Below are 20,412 nucleotides of genomic sequence, written 5' to 3'. Positions count from 1 at the left end.
GGATTAAAGACATGCCTCACTGTACCTGGCTCATACCCTACCTCTTTGCTTAGAGACTAATTCCGACTGAATCCACCTTCCGACTCCAGCCAAACAAACATCTAGTTGTGTTATTTCACACAGATATGAGCCTCTGGCCCAAACCCCATATCATAGGTGCCAACTACCCGCCCACGGTGACCATAAATAAGAAAGCAGTCCTTGGTGCCACATGAGGTGTACCCAATGCGCACAGAACAGACTTCTGACTGGAGTGATTTGTTTGTTCTGTTAAATGTTTCTGGTTTCACAGGTCCATTAGGGAGAGCGATGCACCCGAGTCTGAAGGCCTGGCTTACCGTAGGGCGGCTGGGTCAGGTTAAGGCATAGGAGGTGGTAGGCTTTGGGACAGTCCTTTTTGTCACACATGACCAGCTCCCCCCCATCTCCACACTGGAAACAGTAGTCCTCGTGTATCTGCTTTGGTTCTGTTTTCACTCTCCGTCTCTTCTTTAACTTAGCATTTCGAGACTTCTCGTCAGCAGCGGATGCACACGCAGACTGGTAAGAAGGACAGACACAGTTTCACCATCAGATAACGATGAAGCTTTACACACGAGAGTGTAAGTGCACACCACACGGCCTGAACTGCGCCTCTGCACGTGCCCTACCAACGCCAGAAGGGGCTATCTCACAACACTGTACTAAAGCAAGGCCTGCCATTCGTTCTCCCTTGGGGTTGATTTCTTTTTATTTTATGTGCATTGGTGTTTTCCTGCATGCCTATCTGTGTGAGGGTGTCCTATCTCCTGGAACTGGAGTTACAGATGGTTGTGAGCCACCATGTGGGTGCTGGGAATTGAACCCGGGTCCTCTGGAAGAGAAGCCATCTCTCCAGCCTCTATTTCCTGATTTTTAAACACAGGCTGCTTTAAAGAGAGAGGGAGAGGGAGGTAGGCCTTTACCTCCATGTTTCTCAAATTCAGTTGGCAGGAGGCACAGGTCCCCCTGGGGGTCCCCGGAGCTGGAGTTAACAGAGGGCCGTGAGCCGCCTGATGCGGATGCTGGGGACTGAACTCGGGTCCTCTAGAAGGGCAAGTGTTCTTATATACTGAGAGCATCTCTCCAGCCGAAGTGAGACGATCCTAACAAAGAGGCTGGACTTCCAGGCTGACCAGCTTCCCTGGGCATGACTGGTCAGTGATTGCTGGGTAGTGTTTAAAGACAAGGCCACATTAATAGAGTCCTGACCACCCAGCTATTGTTTTTCTTTTAATCGAAAGGGTGGTTTTAATTGCAGCTGCTTTACTTTATTACTGTTCAGACTTCAGACAGCCTGCCTTTCCCCCAGTGACCGAAAACTTACATGCTACAACACATACCTTTGTATTTATGTAGGGTTTTTTGTTTGTTTATTTCTTTTTTTTCCCCTTTTTAGGCTAGCCTGGAATTAATAGCAATCCTCCTGCCTCTGCCTCCCAAGTGCTAGGATTATATGCTTGAGTCACCACACCCAGGTAACATTCCCCACTTTAGAAGTATATAATTCAGGGGGTTCCAGTGCACTTCAGAACCTATCAGAGCTTACTAAAACGAGCTTCATTAAAGAGTGAGAACAGCAAGCTGGGCATGGTGGGGGAAGCCTGTGAGCCCAACATCTGGGAGGTGAGGGCGGAAGAATCAGGAGTTCAAGGTCATCCTCAATAAGCCAAGAGTTCAAGGCCAGCCTGTGCTCCATGAGATCAAAACCACCACCACCAACTCCACCACAGAGGAGCAGTAAAGAGCCCGACAGAGTGGCGGGGTTCTGGAGCCCTGCCATGACAGTGACCTGCAGAGCCAAGCGGGCCCTTAGCACGCATCCATCCCCCCCCCCCCGCTGGGACGCCCTGTCCAACTGACCTTTGGCCGCACTCCTAGGAAGCCGCTGCAGTTGTCTGCCCCGCAGTGGCACACTGTCCTGCCATTGCCCAGACAGTCCAGGTTATAATTAAACGTTAGCTCCATCCCTGAAACACAAGAGAAACGGTCACTCACAGTGACGCCAGGAGGGAGAACTACTGCTGCCGGACACGGACACACGGACACACGGTTAACACCGAGACTCGTCCCGTCCCCGCCTGGCAGGATGGCTCGGGGGTGACGGTGCTTGCCACGGAGGCCTGACAACATGGGTTTGATTCAGATCCCACGGTGGGAGGACAGAGCCTAACCCTACAAGTTGTCGCCTGTCCTCATGAACACTGATATACGCCCACATCGCGTATATACACACCAAACACAGGACAACTTGAAAGACTTCCTCCTTCCACATCCCACTCACTAAAAACAAGGACAGAAGAGTGGGGGCATTGGGTTAAATTCCCTGCCCACCAATGAGCTGGCAAAGCTGGCATTCTAAAAAGACGACACACCCTTCTACAAAAGTGGCTAAACAATGACCATGTGATCTCTGGTCAAGAGGAAGGGCTTCTAGCCTTGCCCTCTTTTCAAAGCTAAACTCTGGTTTCCTGTTTTGTTTTGTTCTGTTTTTCGAGACAGGGTTTCTCTGCATAGCCCTGGTTGTCCTGGATCTCGCTCTGCAGACCAGGCTGGCCTCGAACTCACAGAGATCTGCCTGGCTCTGCCTCCTGAGTCTTGAGTGCTGGGATCAAAGGCGTGTGCCACCACCGCCCGGGCTAACCTCTAGTTTCTACATGAACAGCATGAGATGGCATCGTGACAGTGTTGGAACGCCTTCCACTATGAACCAAGTTCACTGCACACGTGAAAGCTCCGGGGGTCCAAACTGAAGTCCTGGCACACTTTCAGCCGGGTGTGACCAGCCCCGACACTAGAAGGAGCTTCAGTTTGTCCTCCTAACGGAACTGCTCTTCCCAGTTCCCGAAACTAAGGAGGAGCTAAAGGTCGTGCTGAGACGCTGAGCAGGAGGAGAGTGAAAGCCGGGAGACACCGAGGCTCTGTCTACCAAACAGACGGCTGTCGGAGCCGCAAACGAAAGGAAGAAAGGAAAGCAGCTGATGTTGACGCAGCCAATTACTTTTTAAAAAAGCCTTACTTCCACTATTTTTAGTCATGTGTAAGTGTGAGTGTGGGTAGATGCCTGTGGAAGCTAGAGGTATGTCTGACTCTCTGTAGCTGGAGTACAAGTGGTTGTGAGTGATTCCCACGCAGATGCTGGGAATCGAACTCGGGTCCTCTACAAAAGAAGTCTACACTCTTAACCGCTGAGCCACCTCTCCAGCCGCCACGGCTAGTTACTTGTGTGTTCACAGAACCAGGCCGTCGGGTTACAGTATACAGCCGCGGTGCTCTGGGAGAGTCACGCATCCACACTGTGAGCAGTAACACACTCACGCACACAGACGCACACACTACAGGTCCTCTTCTGCACAAAGGCCAGCAAGTTTCCTCTTCAGATGTAGTTTCACTGCACTGGCAAACAACAGCCAGTTCCAAATAGAGCACGTTGTCTTTTCCGAATCAACACTCAGGCCTTAAAAGATAACGTCCTCCCCAACAAGACAGACACCCCCGCCGAGGGACCCAGGACAGCACGTCACCCCTTTACCTGCAGGGATGTCGCAAAGAGCAAAGAGTCCCACTCGAACGTCTCCATTTACGGTCCACTTCTGCGTCTCACAGTTCGGATTGCAACTGTGGTTCATGAACCGAGAGTAATTTCCTTTGGGGCCAGCGTCAATGATTCGGTCCTTCGGGAGGGATAGAGGGGGAGGATGCTTTTGACATAAACTAAACACAAGTCCATTCAGAAACACACAGGTGGGGGACACAAGACCGCATCATGTACACAGCTGGAGTGTGGCAGGTCTGCAGATACCACAGCCACCCGATGTGGCCACCCTACTGGACGGCCTCAGATCTGCACAGAGCGGTGATGGTGGAGCTGGTCTAGTGAACAGGGTCAGCAGGCCGTGTGTTCAGGTAGTTTTGATAAGAGCCGTACCATTCAGCTAGCCAACTACTCAATTAGCTTGTTCTCAATTAATTAGTCTGTCCCGCTCTAAGCGGGAAGGGAGACTGTCGTGCACAGACCAGTTTACACCATGCGGATGGAGAAGGGAAACGGGACTCCCCTAGTGAGGCTGTGGGGACACACCCGTCTCTGCTCTCACTCGGGGTACACTGTCCAGAGGTTACACTTGGTTTTCACTTACAGCGCAGTTCAACACACAGGGAACACTAGACAGTTGGGCCCTAACAATGTGGTAAGTAAGCTCCAGGCCTGCAGCCCTCGGCTGTCATGCTGGCTGACCCGAGTCAGTGAGACCAGGATCAAAGAGGCGGACTGCGGCATAAGCGGCAGTTAAGTCAAGCTCGGGAACCATGAAAGCCACACCATTTTCAAATAAGGACATAACTACAGATAATTAAAATACTTTCAAATCATCCTCTTTTTCTTTTTGAGACAGGGTCTCACAACGTAGCTCTGGCTGGTGTGGCGCTTACTATGCAGACCAGGCTGTCCTCGAACTCACAGAGATCCGCCTGCCTCTGCCTCCCAAGTGCTGGGATTAAAGGCATGCGCCATCACCACCCAGCAATCTCTTTTACTGTTTTTTGTTGTTTTTCTGTGACATTTTCGCTTGTGATGAGGCTCAAACCCACAGCCTCACATATGATATGTTCAGTAGATGCTTTACCATGGAGCCATGCCTTCAACCTGAATGATATTCTGAAACATCCCAGAACACAGGGTACTAGTCTTGGTCCTTAAAGTGTGATGGTAAACTAAACCCACGACTGAACTGTACCTCGGCCTGGGCTTCCTGCCCTCTGTAAGGACTACTATAATAGAGATCACGGCTGCAATGCATGGGCAGATACATATCAGTCTAATGCTTGCTCACAGTCTTTGCCTTTTTCTTCCTTTTCGTCCTTTTGTGTGTTTGTTTTTGACAGATTATGTAGCCCAGGCTGGCCTCTAACTTAAGTTTCTGCTCCTCATGCCTTAGCCGCCGGACACTGGGAATACAGGTTTGTGCCACAATGCCTGGCTGAACTTTTATCTAAGTTAGCAGTTTACTGCCATTAGGAACTTCATGATTTCCGTGTCTGAGTGTGCTGCCTGCATGCATGTATATGTGTGTGTGTGTGTGTGTGTGTGTGTGTGTGTGTGTCACACTGTATGCCTGGTGCCTTTGGAGATATGGAGAACACCAGACGCCCTGGAACTGCCGGTTCAGACCGCATGTGGGTGTCGGGACCTGAACCCAGGTCCTCTGTGAGAACAAATGCTCTCAAGCCCCGAGTAAGTCATTTCTTCTCAATCTGTTCTCCAACTGCTGCTCGCCACAGAGCCGCCTCGCCCCGATGCACTGGCATTTCCTTTTTAAAAGCTTAATAAATACACAGAAAAGTTTTGAGATTTTGGTTAATCAGAAATCTCAAGTTATTTTATAACTCAGAATCAGAGAGCTGATTCCTCCGACAGTGATAAAGAAACCAGGTCTCTCACTGACTCAGATGGAGGACAAGGACCCAACAACTCTAGCCTAGACATGGTCACTTTATTTCTGGTTAGCATTTCCCTCTCTCGGGAGTCTCATGACTATGGAGGGCTCTTTCTGTACTCTTGAGATAATCACAGTACTGACTACCGAGAATCATATTATACTTAGAGAAAATGAAATTTAGAGAAACCGAGTTCAACATAAAATTACAAACAAAACATAAAAAGTCCCTTTTTCTTACCAAAAAATAAAAGCAATTTTACCTTGGTAACAGTTAACATATAAAAATTAGTTACACTGTTCTCGTGAGCTCGCTTGATTCGAAGTCTGCATTCTTCTTCATCAATTAATTCACCAACATATTCATTTACAAATTCACCCTGCAGAGAAGCATTTAACACGTGACTGTAAAATCCGTGCACTGGACTGTATGCAATGCATTCTTAACACCTCAGGTACGAACCAAGAAAATTAACTAAAGAAGAAAAGAGTAGCATGAGCTCTTACAGGGCTTCCAGTGTGCAAGTGTATGTGTGTCCGTCTCAAGAAAGGAAAAAGAGGGCTGGGGGCTGGGAATGTAATCCAACGAGTACAACCCATGGCTAGTTTGTACAAGGCCACGGGTTCAATCCCAACAGCACATAACCTGGTGTGGTGACACATGCCCATAATCCTAGCACTTGGAAGGTACAGACAGGACATGTTGATTTCTAGGCCGGCCTGCAGCATGTGAGAGCTTGCCTTAACACCAAAACCCTAAGCTGGGGGGGGGGGGTCAGAAGTGGCTTAGTGTGTAACCTAAGTTTGATGCCATGAACCCACATGATGGACAGAGATGTTCCGACTCCTACCCAGCACTGCAGTGTGCAAGTGTGTGTCTGTCCCTTTTATCTCAGACATGCTTTTGTAAAGACAGACGAGCGTGAGCTGTGTGCTGTCTCAGCTGGTAAAGTACCCCCCTCACAACTGTGAAGACCCCAGCTCAGGTCCCCATGACTAAGAGGCCAGCCACCATGATGGCAGATGCCTGAAATCTGGTGACGGTGGAGGTGAGGACCAGACGAATCGCTAGGACTCAATGGCCAGCTGCACTATTTGGAGACATTCTAGGCCAGTGAGAAACCCTCTCTAAACAGCAGGAGTGACCTGCTGGCTCCTGTCAATCTGACAGAGCTTGAGTTATCTGGGAACAGGAACCCCAAATGAGGAAACGCCTCCATCGCATTGGCTGTTGGTGAGTCTGTAGGGTGTCCTCCTGGTTAATGATTCATGTGGGAGGGTCCAGCTCGCTGCGAGTGGCCCTACCCTGGGCAGGTGGTCCTGGGTGGTCTACGGAAGCAGGCTGGCCAGGCTGTGGGGGCACACACCATTAATACTAGCACTCGGGAGGCAGAGGCAGCCTAGTCTACATAGTGAGTTTCAGGACAACCAGAGCTTAAAAAAAAAGGGGAACACAAGCTAGCTGAGCCCTGGGAGCAGCAGCAGAAGCAGCTGTGAGCAGGGTTCCTTCATGGCCTCTGTTCGGTTCCTACCTTGAGTTCTTGCCCTGACCTCCTTTCATGATGGGCTACAAACTGTAAGCTAAAACTAGCCTTTTCCTCCCCAAGTTGTAAGACATGTTAAAGGCGTGAAAACACCTTAGAAACGACACCCGGGATGTCATCGGACATTTACACGCATGAGCACACCTGTTCTTACATCTACACAACAACAAAGCAAAAAAAAAAAAAAAAATACTGAAAATACTACTTCAACCCTGGAAATAAATGGTTTTTATTTATTCATGGGCATTGGGTGGCACTGTTCCCATACAAGTGCTTCAAAAGGTACCATCATGCTTGTCTTTTCTTGTTGAGTATTATTTATTCTATAGTCCCAAGTGCCACTAGATCTTGGAATAAAGCTACCCCCGACTTTGAGGCCATTACCATCACTATAATCACAAAGTTTTAAGAGTTTGTAGCTGAGGAGGTGGTGGCCATTAGGGGGAGAAACTGAAAAAGTCTGAATCTGCAGCAGCGAGGATATGCGTTTGCTCTTTACACCTTCGATTTTGAATAAGTATATTTACAGAGAACTAAAACCAAACAAACTACAAACTGCACGGGTCACTCAGCTTCCTCCCGTGGTAACATCTTACAGAACGCAACACAGCACTAAACTAGAACACTGGTGTTGGTGTTCACACCCTACTCCGCCGTGGGGTCCTGCCACCACACACTCACGGTCGACACTGTACCCGCACCCCAGGATGTCTCGAGTTTTCTTCAACGGCCACACCCATCCTCATCACTCCAGCACCTGGTTTCCTAGCTCTCGTCGAACCCTAGTCCATCGGTGTAATTCTGTCACTCAGGGGTGTTCTATATGAATTTATATAATATATGTGATCTTTTGAGACTGTTTTCTCAAGACGTGGTGTTTAAAATTATTGAAGTGTATGGATGTTTTGCTTGCATGGATGCTTGCACGCCTGGTGCCCTCCGAGGCCAGAGGAGGCAGCAGATGCCCTGGATCTGGAGTTACAGAGGGTTGTGAGCTGCCTTGCGGCTGCTGGGAATCCAACCATGGTCCTCTGGAAGATCAGTCAGTGCTCCCAAACGCCAAGCCATCCCTCCAGCTCCTAAAGACGTGTTTTGATTCCAGGAGATCTGATGCCCTCTTTTGACCTCTGCAGGTACCAAGCAGACACACAACACAAACATATACAAGACACACATAAAACAAAGGTTGTTTTTTTTTTTTAATTTCATGTGAATGAATGTTTTACCTGAAGAGGTGTGTGAGTGTGTGTGCATGCACGCGCACCATGTGAGTGGCCCATGTCTGTGCAGTATCTGAAGAGGCTGTAAGAAGGAATCACAGGCCCAGGAACTGGAGCTCAGATAGTTCTGTGTGAGTGCTGGGGTTCAAACCTGGGTCCTTTCTAAGAGCAGCAAGTCCTCCTAAGCACTAACCATCTCTAGAGCCATGGGACTAGCAAAAAAAAAAAATAAAAAATCCTAATAATTCAAGCTAATTCTCCGGAGATCTCCCGAGTTCTGTTCCGGTTGTCTTTAATGCCTTGGTAGCACCTCTCAGTGTGGCTGTACCACCATTTCGTTAACCATTTCCTCACTGGAGAAGACTGGCCCATCTTTCCAGGTTTTTGCTATTATAAAAATACAGTTGCTTTTTCCAGAGCATTTGTTTGCTACTATAGTAAAAGAATACAACAACAGTTGCTCTGCACATTGGGGAAGAGTTTCCATGTGATTACAGATTTTCATTCTCCTGACTTAAATAGCCAGGGGGGAGATTTGTTGTGTAATACAGCATGTTTCTACTCACACCCCCACCCCCAAACAGAGATGCAGGACTTTTACATCCTAAAGAATTTGCTACTGTTGCTGTCCTTTTAACTGGTAAACTCCGAGTGGCTACAAGGTAGTGAACTCCTATGTTTATCTAATTGCTGACCTTTTCATCTCCAAAGCCATGCTGACTCAGTCTAGAGCAACACGTCATCTGTGGGACTCACCAGCATTTCAAACTCAGAGGAGAATAAGCGTCTTGAGAAAGAAGTATGCGTGTGCTTACCGTCTTAACACATTTGCACTCCACAAACAGATTCAGTTCTCACAGGACAGCTGCGAGCAGGTATCAGTCATGCAGACCTACAGCCTTGTGCCCAGGACTGCTCCCCTGGCTCCTCATCACTCTCTCTCCTCCCTCATTAACCCTTCTCACTGCAGCTAAAGTTATTCTCTTCAACTCCAAATGTGGCAGATTTCAAGGTCGCCCCAGACCCCACTTGCGATCCACGCCATCCCTTGTGATCCCTCCCCCAAGGATGTGGCAGTGCATGGACAACAGGCATGGCTAACGAGACCGTGTTGTCTAAGATGTCAGGGATCCTCACGCGAAGTGGAAACTCTCATGCCTCAGGGAGCAAGGAACTAGGCAGCCATTGAAGGCTAACTCCTTCTCGGCCGGCCGACAGCAAGAGGGGGGATCTCAGGGCAAAAGCACTCAGACCACAGTGACAGAGAATGGGTGGACTTCTATAGCCTCAAGGCAGCCAGGAAGTGGGTCCCTCCCTGGGTGAGCTGTGCATCAAGTTTGGTTGAATGCTTGCAATCCTAAGTGACCCAGCTGAGCACTGCCTGGACCCCTGACCCTTATCAACGGTGACAATAAAACTGCATCCCATTTACTCCTCCGCGTGTTCTGCCCTTCTATTTAAGCTCATCAAACAATACTCACAGTTGATGTAAACTTTATTATCCTTTTCCCACTCTTTCTTTGCTCAGCAAGTGCCAAACTCTGTGAGAAGCCTTAGTTCCTATCATAAATAGCTGCGCTTCCCGTCCCAGAGTCAGGACCTACGGAAGCATCCTAAAGGACAGAGGCGCTGGCCCATCCTACTGAGCTGGGCCTCCACCAGATTACCTTCTTAATGCTTCTTTTGGTTCTGAGGCCCCAGCCTCTCCGCTCCGTTTTGATGACCTCTGCATCGGGGTAGAGCCTCTTTGTGAAGCACTGGTTCTGACAGCGGTCCCCAGCAGGGCACACCTGCGGGTGACACTCGTACTGTGACATCCTGTTCAGACACTCCGACTCCAAGCCACAAGGGTTCTCATCAGCAGGCTTGCAGTTACAGCGGGGGATCTCCGACAGGTCAGCCACCTGGACTGGCACCTTGCCTATCACTTTGTTGGCCTAGGGACAGAGGCGCAGTGAAAGGAGAGAAGTGAGCATCTGTGAGCAGCTGCAGCGACAACATCAAAGCATTGCGACAGGACCCTGCGGAAGCCCTTCAGCCTCACTTCTGAATAAACCAGGAATGAGAGCTATGTCTATTTACTACACAGAAGTGTTCAATTTGATGTTAATTCTCATTTGTTTACATTGCTTGCCACAGACTGACAGCAATCTAATACCCAGAGTGAAGAGAAAAGAAGCTATCTGTGAATCTCGGGAAAAGAAGGGCTAAAGGTCTACATCCTCATTTGGTTGCAGGATAATCTGGTAGAAACAGAACAGAATTTCATATAGGCCATGGCTCCTGGGTATGGAACAGCTTGCCAAAGACCCACTCCTCAGCACCAAAGGTAGATCCCACCCTCGGCCCCACGGGTAGATCCCACCCTCGGCCCCACGGAGAGGCTCCCACTGATGCAGCCACAGAAACTACTAGGCTAACAAGGAGACGCTGGCCGCCAGGGACCATCGGGGAGGGCGTGCTCACCTTGATGTGTTTGTAGGGCGGCGGTTTTCTTGAGGTCTTCTCTATCTCCAGAGCCTCCTTACTCTCCCGCTGTGCTTTCAACTCCTGGAAGCGCTTCGCGGCTTCCTCCAGTGCTGGCGGGAGAGCAGGCAGCCATTATCGAAATGCAAACACACACCAGAGGGTGGGAAGCTACATCCACCACCTCAGAGATGCTCCCCATCTGGCCCGGAGCTTACTTTTTAGATATCCTGGAAATCACCAGTCACCACCATTACAGAGTTAATAAGAAGTTAGGAACAACCCATCAAACACTAGCCTTGTGCATTCTCAGAGCAGAGGTCCGACCTCAGCCACAAAGGCCTCTAAGTGACTCCACTCGAGTACCCGAGTCCCTGTCCTGGATCTAAATGACGTCTCCCCTCACTCAGAAAGGCAGACTTCAGGCCTGCTGTGCAGGCCCCAAGCTCTTCCCAGGAAGCCTTTTCTACCCCTTCGTGGCAAAGGAGCGTCACCTGGTTAAAAGACACTTCAAACACAGCACAGTGTTCCATGCGCTGTGCATCGCAAACCCGAGTCTGATGTCACAAGGAGTTTATGGATTCAAAATCAGAATGCCTGGAGAAGATTCTCAAGCGATGGAGAAACTTCATGTGCAAATAAGGGGATTCTAAGAAACATGCACTGGAGTGGTGGTTCTGAGCCACTGTAAGCACGGGCCAACTTACCTTTTTTGAAGGTCTTGTTAATGCTAGTCTGTCCCTCGGCAAAGCTTTTGTCTCCTTCCACATAAGGGAACACTCTGCCTTGGTGTACCCAGTAGTAGTCATGAGACCCAAAGAAGAACACAGGGAAGTCCCCCAACTCGTGCCTCAGGCCCTGGATATTCAGAGGCACAGACCTGGGGCTGCAGATCTCTGCAGGCCACCATCTGAAGACAAGAGTGAGAAAGTGAAAAAAACCTCAGAGGGGAAGAAAGCACGGTTCATAGTTCAAGATTCATTCAGATTCAGACTCTAAACACACACAATACTTTGTGCTGTTGTTTTTTCTAGACAGGGTTTCTCTGTGTAGCTCTGGCTGTCCTGGAACTTGCTTTGTAGACCCGGCTGGCCTCACAGAGATCCACCTGTCTTTATCTCCTGAGTGTGGGGATTAAAAGCATGCCACCACCAAGAACTCCAAAAAACCAGGCTGGAGAGATGGCTCAGTGGTTGAGAGCACTGGCTGCTCTTCCAGAGGTCCTGGGTTCAATTCCCAGTATCCACATGGCAGCTCACAACTGTCTATACTCCTGTTTTAGGGGATCCAATGCCCTCATACAGACAGACATGCAGGCAAAACATCAAAGAACCCCCCCAAAAAAACACCACACACAAAACTATTAATGAATTAACAAAATAGTGCATACAGGCTAAACAAAAGTAGGCCCTAGATGCCTTATTTGATTTCTTTCCTTAAAAGATTAACATTTAAAATTTAAAAATATATATCACAAACATCAGTTGTAACATCTAATAAGAAAAGGACAATGGACTCATTTTCCAGCTCTGGAGCTGGTACGCGTTAACTAATACAATCGTAGCCCATTTTAACTGTAGAGAATTCACTTTCCCAAACCTAACTTAAGATTTTCCCGGGTAGAGAAGATTATCTTTCAAGGAATGAAGGATTGTTTCTAGCAGTCAAAAGAATCCTCCTGAGAATAAACCACTGTCATAGTAAAGAGTGAACATGACATGCAAATCAGCATTTCCTGACTCTAACCAAGCCGAGGAAAACACCCCCCGATCTGATGTACCAGGTTTTATGCCAGTTGGTGTTTCAGAATCAATCTGTCTTAAAAAGCACAGGGTGGGGGTAGAGAAAAATATCCCCCCCATGATATTGTCACGAAGACTATTAATGTTAGATGTACATTTCTCCAAATATTAAGAACACATTAAAGGGCAGGGTAGGGTGGGCCACACATGTAATCTCAGTACTTTGAAAGCTGAGATACAAGCATGTGAGTTACAGGCTAACACATAGAGATAATCTGTCCCCATAAAACCAAACTGGAAAAAAAAAAGATTTACATCGTATCCAGATCCACCCTTAAACACACACACACACACACACACACACACACACACACACACACACACACACACGATGATGGTTCAGGAGTGAGGACATCGCCAGGCCTGACCACCTCGGTCTAATCCTGGCACCCTCGGGGGAAGGAGACTGACTCCTGCAGGCTGTCCTCTGACCTGCCCATGCCACTGCGGCTGCCACAGGTGCTGCACATGCTCCCATTCACGCACACGGAGTAGTTTTCTTCCAAGATTTACTTTTATGTGCATGGATGTTTTGCCAGGTGTCTTTGGAGGCTTCCCTGCGTACCCAGAACACAGGTATACAAGCTGAGAAAACACCCATACAAATAAAATAATAATAAAAAAAATTAAAATTCAACCTTAAAGAAGAATGTTTTTAAATAATGTTAATCACACACATAATTTAAAACTTTTTCGCTGTTGTTGTTTGAGACAGGGTTTCTCTGTGTAGCCCTGGCTGTCCTGGAACTTGCTATGCAGACCAGGCTGGCCTTGAACTCAGAGAGATCTGCCTGCCTCTGCCTCCCCAGTGCTGGGATTAAAGGCGTGCTCCATCACTGCCTGGCTTATGTTTTTATTTTTATGTGCACACACACGTGTGAGACCAGGAGAGAATATCTGAAGCCCTGGAGCCGGGGATACAGGAGGCTGTGCGCACCTGACGTGTGCTGGGAACTGAACTCGGTGTTCCGAAGAGCAGCATGTGCTCCTGACGGTCTCTGCAGCCCCTGTTCTTGTCCCATTCAGAACTACGGCTTGGGCTGCCGAGGTGGCTCAGCAGGCAGACAAACTGACCTCCTGGGTTTTTCTTGGGAACATACGGTAGAAGGAGAGACCCGATTCCTGAAAGCTGTTTTTACTTCTATAATTATACTGTGTGACGGAGGCATGCCCCCATTTAATAAATAACTACAAATGGCTCTTATTGGAATAATTTCACTCTTTAGATTATATGTTTTTTTTTTTTTTAAAGCACTCTCTTTACACATAGCTTAGGGCTACTTGAACACAATGGGCCTGGTTTAGAATCCAACTAACCTAGCTGGGCGGTGGTGGTGCACACCTTTGATCCCAGCACTCAGGAGGCAGAGGCAGGCCGATCTCTGAGTAAGATGCCAGCCTGGTCTACAGAGCTGTTCCAGGACAGTCAGAGCTGTTACATAGAGAAACCCTGTCTTGAAAAACATTTAAAAAAGGAAAAAAAGAATCAAATGGATCTATCTTGACAAGGTTATAAACTCTTGATCTCATTAGAAACTAGAAATTATGGGACTGGCTCAGTGATTAAGAGCACTTTCGGCTCTCCCAGAGGACCTGTGTTCAATTTCTACACTCACAGGACAGCTTCCAACAGTCGGAAACTCAGTCTCAGGGGATCTGACACCCTCTTGTGGCCTGCATAGGCAAGCACATACACAATATGTAGACATACAGCCAATCAACCATCCATACGCATAAATTCAATAAATAATGATTAGAAAAAGAAGTTAAGACAAATATAAAACTTAGATACAAAGAAAACACTGTCTCTGCTCTTCATGTAAATCCTTTCATTCCAAAGTTTACATAATAGTACATATTCATTGTATAAAATAGTTCTCAGAACCCAACAACAAAGTAAAAAACCGACTCTTAAAGAAAAAGGCAAACGAACAAAAACAAAGAACCATGAAGAGCAGCAGGACTCCTCCAGCCCCTAAAGATACACCAAACCCCATTTTCCACCCGCCTCTCTTGAGGGGCCGAGTCTGTCTCTCTGGCCGCACGCTAACGGCACTAACGCAGAGTACGAACCGGCTCGGACAGTGTTACTTCCCACCGGTCCCTGGAAAACTTGCCTGTAATTGCCCAGTTTGACCCAAACAATCTGCTTGTAATGCAGTTTCTTGCCGGCTCTGCAGTCATTGCAGCTCCAGCAGCCTCTTGGCAGGTCTATGTTCAGGCACTCCGGGTGGAAGGCGGCCGGGCACGTCTCACAGCACAGCAGTTTCCCACCTGGAAACAGACACACAGTCTTAGGGGCCGAGAAACGAAGGAGAAAAGGAGAAAGTCATCCTTACAACACTCCATTTTCTTCAAGTGGGAAAAACAAAGGGATGGTTGAGTCATATCCAGAGTGATGGACTAAAACAGGAAACACATGAAATAGCCCGTTTTTAAGACTCCAGGAGCTAGAAACTTGGAGCTCTGAGTAGACCAAACCACTCGGTGCCCCTTAGAAGACGAGCAACTGGGGAGTCAGATGTCAGCTAGCTAACACATCGCAAAGAGACAGAAACTGTTTAACCCAAGGAGATTTGAAAGGAGGTTTTCAAACAAATAGCTTTCTTTTGTTCTTGAGCGAAGAAAGAAAGCAATAACCATGTTTGTATTTTAAGCCACTGTCAAAATGCACTAAATCCCTTTATAATAAAATCAGCCAAGAATGAAAACAGTAAGTTGACCAGTACTTCTTTTCTTCTTCAAATACCAAAGTGGAACACAGATTCTGAAAACAGTAGTCATAGCACCGTACCTTTTCAGTGCGGCAGACAGACAAACAGGCGATGCAGCAGTGAGCCGTAACCATTCCATCACCAAGGATTCCCTTTCTCCTAATTATGACCCATATTTTCTAAATCATACCAACCCCAACCAACTTGCACTTCAATGATAACGATTTCCTCCACTTTATTGGGAGACAGCCTCACTGTGCAGTCCCACTTCCCACTGGGGTCCTCCTGCCTGTCTCCCAAGTGCAGGGACTGGAGGCAGGCGCCACCATGTCCGATCCCCTATTTGTATTGACCAAAGAAATACAGAACTCTGAACCAAAAGCAATGCAAGTATTATAGTGTCATCATGCTGAATGGTTGAAGTCACAGCCAAATACATCTCATGTAACTCTATATTGTATAAATGTGTAATTCTCTTAATTTCCAAAAATACTCGAAAGTTTTCTTTGTATATCTATTTTTCTGACTTAAGTTTGAGAACCACTGCTTTGTAGCACAAAACCAGGTAATTCTCAGAGCAAAATGAAGTACTACATGCAAACACATCTTTTCAGGTTCCTACTGAGCTCTCTCTTTTTAGACTACAATGTTCCCTGGCTGACACCAAAACAGGTGTGACAAACAGAATGATCCTTTTAATGCAAACAAATAAAAACAGGGGTGGGGGTGGGGGAGGCGGAGAAGATGAGGTGTTTCTAGCGTGAATATCAACAAGTAACAGGAAAGGTGGACCACTGAAGACGAGGGACGTTCCACTGGCAAGTCAGTTCTACAACCTACAAGCTGGCAGAGATTGAGAGCCTCACAGACAAGACCCAGAGCCTTCCATATAACTTGATCAGATTACCTGCTCCAGCCTTTTACAGAGTTTAGAAATCTTGTCTTCCTGCACTTTCAGACCTCTGACTGTTACATGAAAACAAAGAGAGAACCTACATACAACCAGCGATGGACAAGCACTGTATCTCCTCCGCCATCTTTAACTTCAGTCACGGGCGCTTTGCTTCCCCCCGACTGCAGGTGTCAGTGGGGATTAATTGGCTCCGTTTTCCAGCCTTGAGATTAGCTGCTTGGATGTTTTAAGTCCGTGGAAGGGACAATGAAGAAGGGGACCTGCCTGGCAGACGGCCTTAGAGGAGGATATGTGATGATTAGCAGCACCGTGGAAGCTGGGCTGGCCATGTTTACTGCCAATGTAAATGGTCCTAAGTTTCAGCCTTACTTCAGAGGAAATACAGAGCCAGACTCAGTGAGAATTACCATGATAGAGATGTTCAAAGTACGTAAGAATATAGAAAAAATAAAAATGTGAATGATCTACCTTGATGCTATGCATAAAAACAAAAGCACGAGGACAACAAAAACCTGCTCACCACATACAAGAGAGGAAATCCATCACTCAGGCTGAGTAGAGGGCTCAAAACCATCCCAGTTATACCAAGGTTAATCCTGAATGCTGGAAACCGAACAACTGAGTTAATCTCATTTTACAGATGCACTGACAGGCTAATTCCTCTTGGCTGAGCAGGCCTGCAGGCCCGCCCACCCCCTTCAGAAGCACAAGCATCACCATTACGGCCATGCAGTCTGACCTCAGCAGACAGCGAACGAGCGGCCACAGGCCAGTCCTCTCTCCGATACCCCTAGTGGGCTCCAATCACCTCGCTCAGATCTCAGTCTTCCACTTGGGCCAACACAGGAGCAAGGATACATCAAATCGGCAGCATGAATGGCAAATACTAATAAAAACCTATGTTTAATGTGCATACATGATATAGTTGGTGTGAATAATGAATTTTTCTTCATCGATTCTGAACTTGGACCTTAGGCCATAATGAAAATATATTAAGTGAAAGCCCTATCCATACCTTCCAAACTCACATGTTTCCTCTGGGGTAACAAACCCCCAAATAAACATCAAGTCACTTTCTCCTCTATCATAAGCAGGCTATGGCAAGTTAGGCACAAATCAAGTTTTCCTGCATGAATGAGACTGACTGGGAGAATACGAACATACATGTAGCTCATGGTTCTTTTGGAATAAACTGTCCATCAGTAATTTGATCTGGCTACCTTGCCCTCAACCCCAGCTTCCCTCCTAAGGGAAGGGCACTTGTTTTCATAGCATCTTAACTAAATATTTAAGAAATAAAACAACAGACTATGTTCTAGAAACAATCTTTTCTAGTATTTGTTACTTTGGCTTTTTTTCGTCTTCTATATTTTGGTTGGGAACCTAGCCTTTAATGGCTGAGCTATCCCTCCAGTCCTGGCTTTTTTTTTTTTTTTTTTAAGATTTATTTATTTATTATGTATACAGTGTTCTGCCTGCATGTTTTGCCTGCAGGCCAAAAGAGGGCATCAGATCTCATTATAGATGGTTATGAGCCACCATGTGGTTGCTGGGAATTGAACTCAGGACATTTGGAAAAACAGCCAGTGCTCTTAACCGCTGAGCCATCTCTCCAGCCCTGGCTTTTTTTTTTTTTTTTTTTTTTTTTTTTTCTAAATAGCCTTTCTAACGTTAGCTTATAGGTAACGACAAACTATACCATGATTACCCTAATATAATATGAATGTTAGTTCTAGATCAAGCAAATAAGAAACAGCCTTCCAAATAGTCCTTTATGTTAAGTGAAATTCTAGTTTTTTGCTTTTAATAACCTACATTTTTGGAATGTATGAAAACTGACTCAGGGAGAAAAGTAAAAATTTGTGATGACAGAATTATTTTAAGCCTTTTTTGATAATTTTATAGCCATATGAAGACACAGTCAGAACCACCAAGGCAGAATCTACCAAAAGCAACAGGCAGTACTTGACAGGCATACATCCCCCCCTTTATTTAAAGAGAGAAGAGAGAGAGAGAGAGAGAGAGAGAGAGAGAGAGAGAGAGAGAGAGAGAGGAAAAGGCAAAGGCAAAAATGAACTCTTTTAATTATTACCTTTCTCACATTTCTTTTGGGAAGCTGACGAAGAAGGAACCATAGGTAATCTCATCAACTCAGCACGGGTTGATTCATTCAGTAGGTAGTGGGATTTATAGGCATAGGAACTGAACATGGGGTCTGAATGGTCCTGAACTATCAGCCCTATATGAAACAAACAGAAAGAGATGAGCTTCGATGAGACTACCCATGATTCCATGAGGGGAAAATCAGTGAGGGATGGGAGTGTATGAAATGCGGCCCTACTTCCCTGGACCTTACTAAAGGAGTGCAAATCATTTCAGATTTTACTTGGTTTCTTTTCTGCCACCACAGAAAGCAATTCCCAGCTTAAACAGCTATAGAAAGTTCCTCTGGTCTACGTATAGACCTATCCTCTCAGGAGAAAACAGAAGGTCAGCTGTAACACACCGGCTCCCAACACCTCCAGTTAAATGTATAGTGCAGCTCTTGCCATTTTCTACGCCAGCACTGTGATTCTAATGATAATTACTCTGCAGTTACCAGTTTCTAATGATCTAGGACTTGAGAGAACACATCAGAACAATGTCACTTAGGGACCATTTGAGAAGAGGTCTGTTTTGGAAGGGTCACCGCCGACTCTTTCCTATGGTGTACTTTTCATCGGATGCTGCCCTCCACTGAGATGGGTCAAGACATGTCTGAAGTAGGTGAACGAACAGAACTTGACACTGCTACTAAAACAGTAATTTTCTAAGAAGTTACGTGATGTCAATGTCTTTTTATCCATTTAGAGCAAAGATGTGGGAAGAAAGAGAAGAGAGAAAGAGAGAGAAAGAAAGAAAAAAAAAAAAGAAGAGAAAGAAAGAAAGGAAGGAAGGAAGGAAGGAAGGAAGAAAGAAAGAGAGAGGGGGCAAGGAAGGGAGAAGAAAGGAGGAAGGAAAAGGAAGGAGGGAGGGAGGAAGGAAGGAGGGAGGGAGGAAGGAGGGAGGAAGGAGGGAGGGAGGGGGAGGGGGGGGGGGGGGGGGGGGGGGGGGGGGGGGGGGGGGGGGGGGGGGGGGGGGGGGGGGGGGGGGGGGGGGGGGGGGGGGGGGGGGGAGGGAGGAGGAGAGGGAGGAGGAGGGAGGGAGGGAGGAGGGAGGGAGGAAGGGAGGGGAGGGAGGGAGGGAGGGAGGAAAAAAGAAAGGAGGGAGGAAGGAGAAAGAGAAAAGAGACTTTTAAACGAGGAAGGTCAAGCAGAGTCCCTCCACTCACAGCTGAGCCTGAGGGAAATCACTCAGCCTAGGCTTCAGTGTCCTGATCCACAGAAACAGGAAATGCTTCCTAAGGTAACTGTGGCAATTGTTTCAAATTGTGTCTATTAGAGTGTGATTTACATACGCAAAATAAACTCTATTATTACTATTAAAATAATAAGAAAACCCTAACCTATCAGCTCTATTACAAACATAGGCATAGAATATTAAGAAATCTTTATTGCATAGAGTACTCAAGATGCACAAAAAATGTGAATAATATAAACTGCACTGAAAGATATCTCAGTATTTCCTATGGTGTTTCAAGTTGGCTGGGGATGTGTGTGAAAGCTCTAAACATAGTTCTAGACCTTTCCATCCTTAAGAATTAGTTTCATGTCTTTATTTTTTAACTAACTAATTAGTTAATTTGTGTGTGCTTGCAAGCATGTGTATACATGCATGTAAGTAGAGGCCAGAGGACAACTTGCAAGAGTCAGGTCTCCTTCCACTGAGGGCGTTCCTGGGATCAAACACCAGGCCGTCAGGCTTGGCAGCACGTGCCTTTACCCACTGAGCCATCTCAGTGGCCCCAGCTCCATGATTTAAACATCCAGTAACTAAGAACTAAGAAAAAATACTTTATGAGGACGGAAAAATTCTTAATAAGGCTAGAAATAGAGAAAATACGCTCCGTTTTCTAATACTAAAACAAATTATTGAAGTATTTTCTTTGGCATATGGATTTACTATAGTTAATCTCCTTAAAAATAGGTGTCCTGAAAGTTTAAAACATTACATATTTTTTTTTCTTTTTGGCTTTTTTGAGAGAGGGTCTCATTATGTAGCTCTGGCTGTTCTGTAATTCACTATGCAGGCCAGGCTGGCCTCAGACTCACAGAGATCTGCCTGCTTCTGCTTCCTGAGTACTGGGATTAAAGGCGTTTGCCACCATACCTGGCTTACATATTTATACTTTAAAAGACTTTGATTTAAACCTTCTTAAATC

At 46.7% G+C, this 20,412-nt stretch overlaps 1 protein-coding gene across 1 annotated transcript in view; it reads right to left on the bottom strand.

Annotated features, from left to right (window-relative positions):
* Nsd3 (nuclear receptor binding SET domain protein 3) overlaps positions 1-20,412 on the bottom strand; it is a 111,027-nt gene that overhangs the window by 6,060 nt on the left and 84,555 nt on the right. The window contains 9 exon segments of the mRNA XM_028854832.2: positions 339-540; positions 1,882-1,988; positions 3,551-3,692; positions 5,717-5,833; positions 9,885-10,154; positions 10,684-10,796; positions 11,391-11,593; positions 14,603-14,759; positions 18,205-18,351. Of these exon segments, the coding sequence (XP_028710665.1) occupies positions 339-540; positions 1,882-1,988; positions 3,551-3,692; positions 5,717-5,833; positions 9,885-10,154; positions 10,684-10,796; positions 11,391-11,593; positions 14,603-14,759; positions 18,205-18,351 (1,458 nt within the window).

The sequence above is a fragment of the Peromyscus leucopus genome, chromosome 17 (assembly GCF_004664715.2).
Source record: "Peromyscus leucopus breed LL Stock chromosome 17, UCI_PerLeu_2.1, whole genome shotgun sequence".
Classification (NCBI taxonomy): Eukaryota; Metazoa; Chordata; class Mammalia; order Rodentia; family Cricetidae; genus Peromyscus; species Peromyscus leucopus.
Note: the sequence above shows the minus strand (reverse complement) of the source record. Positions and strands in the feature narration are given on the sequence as shown.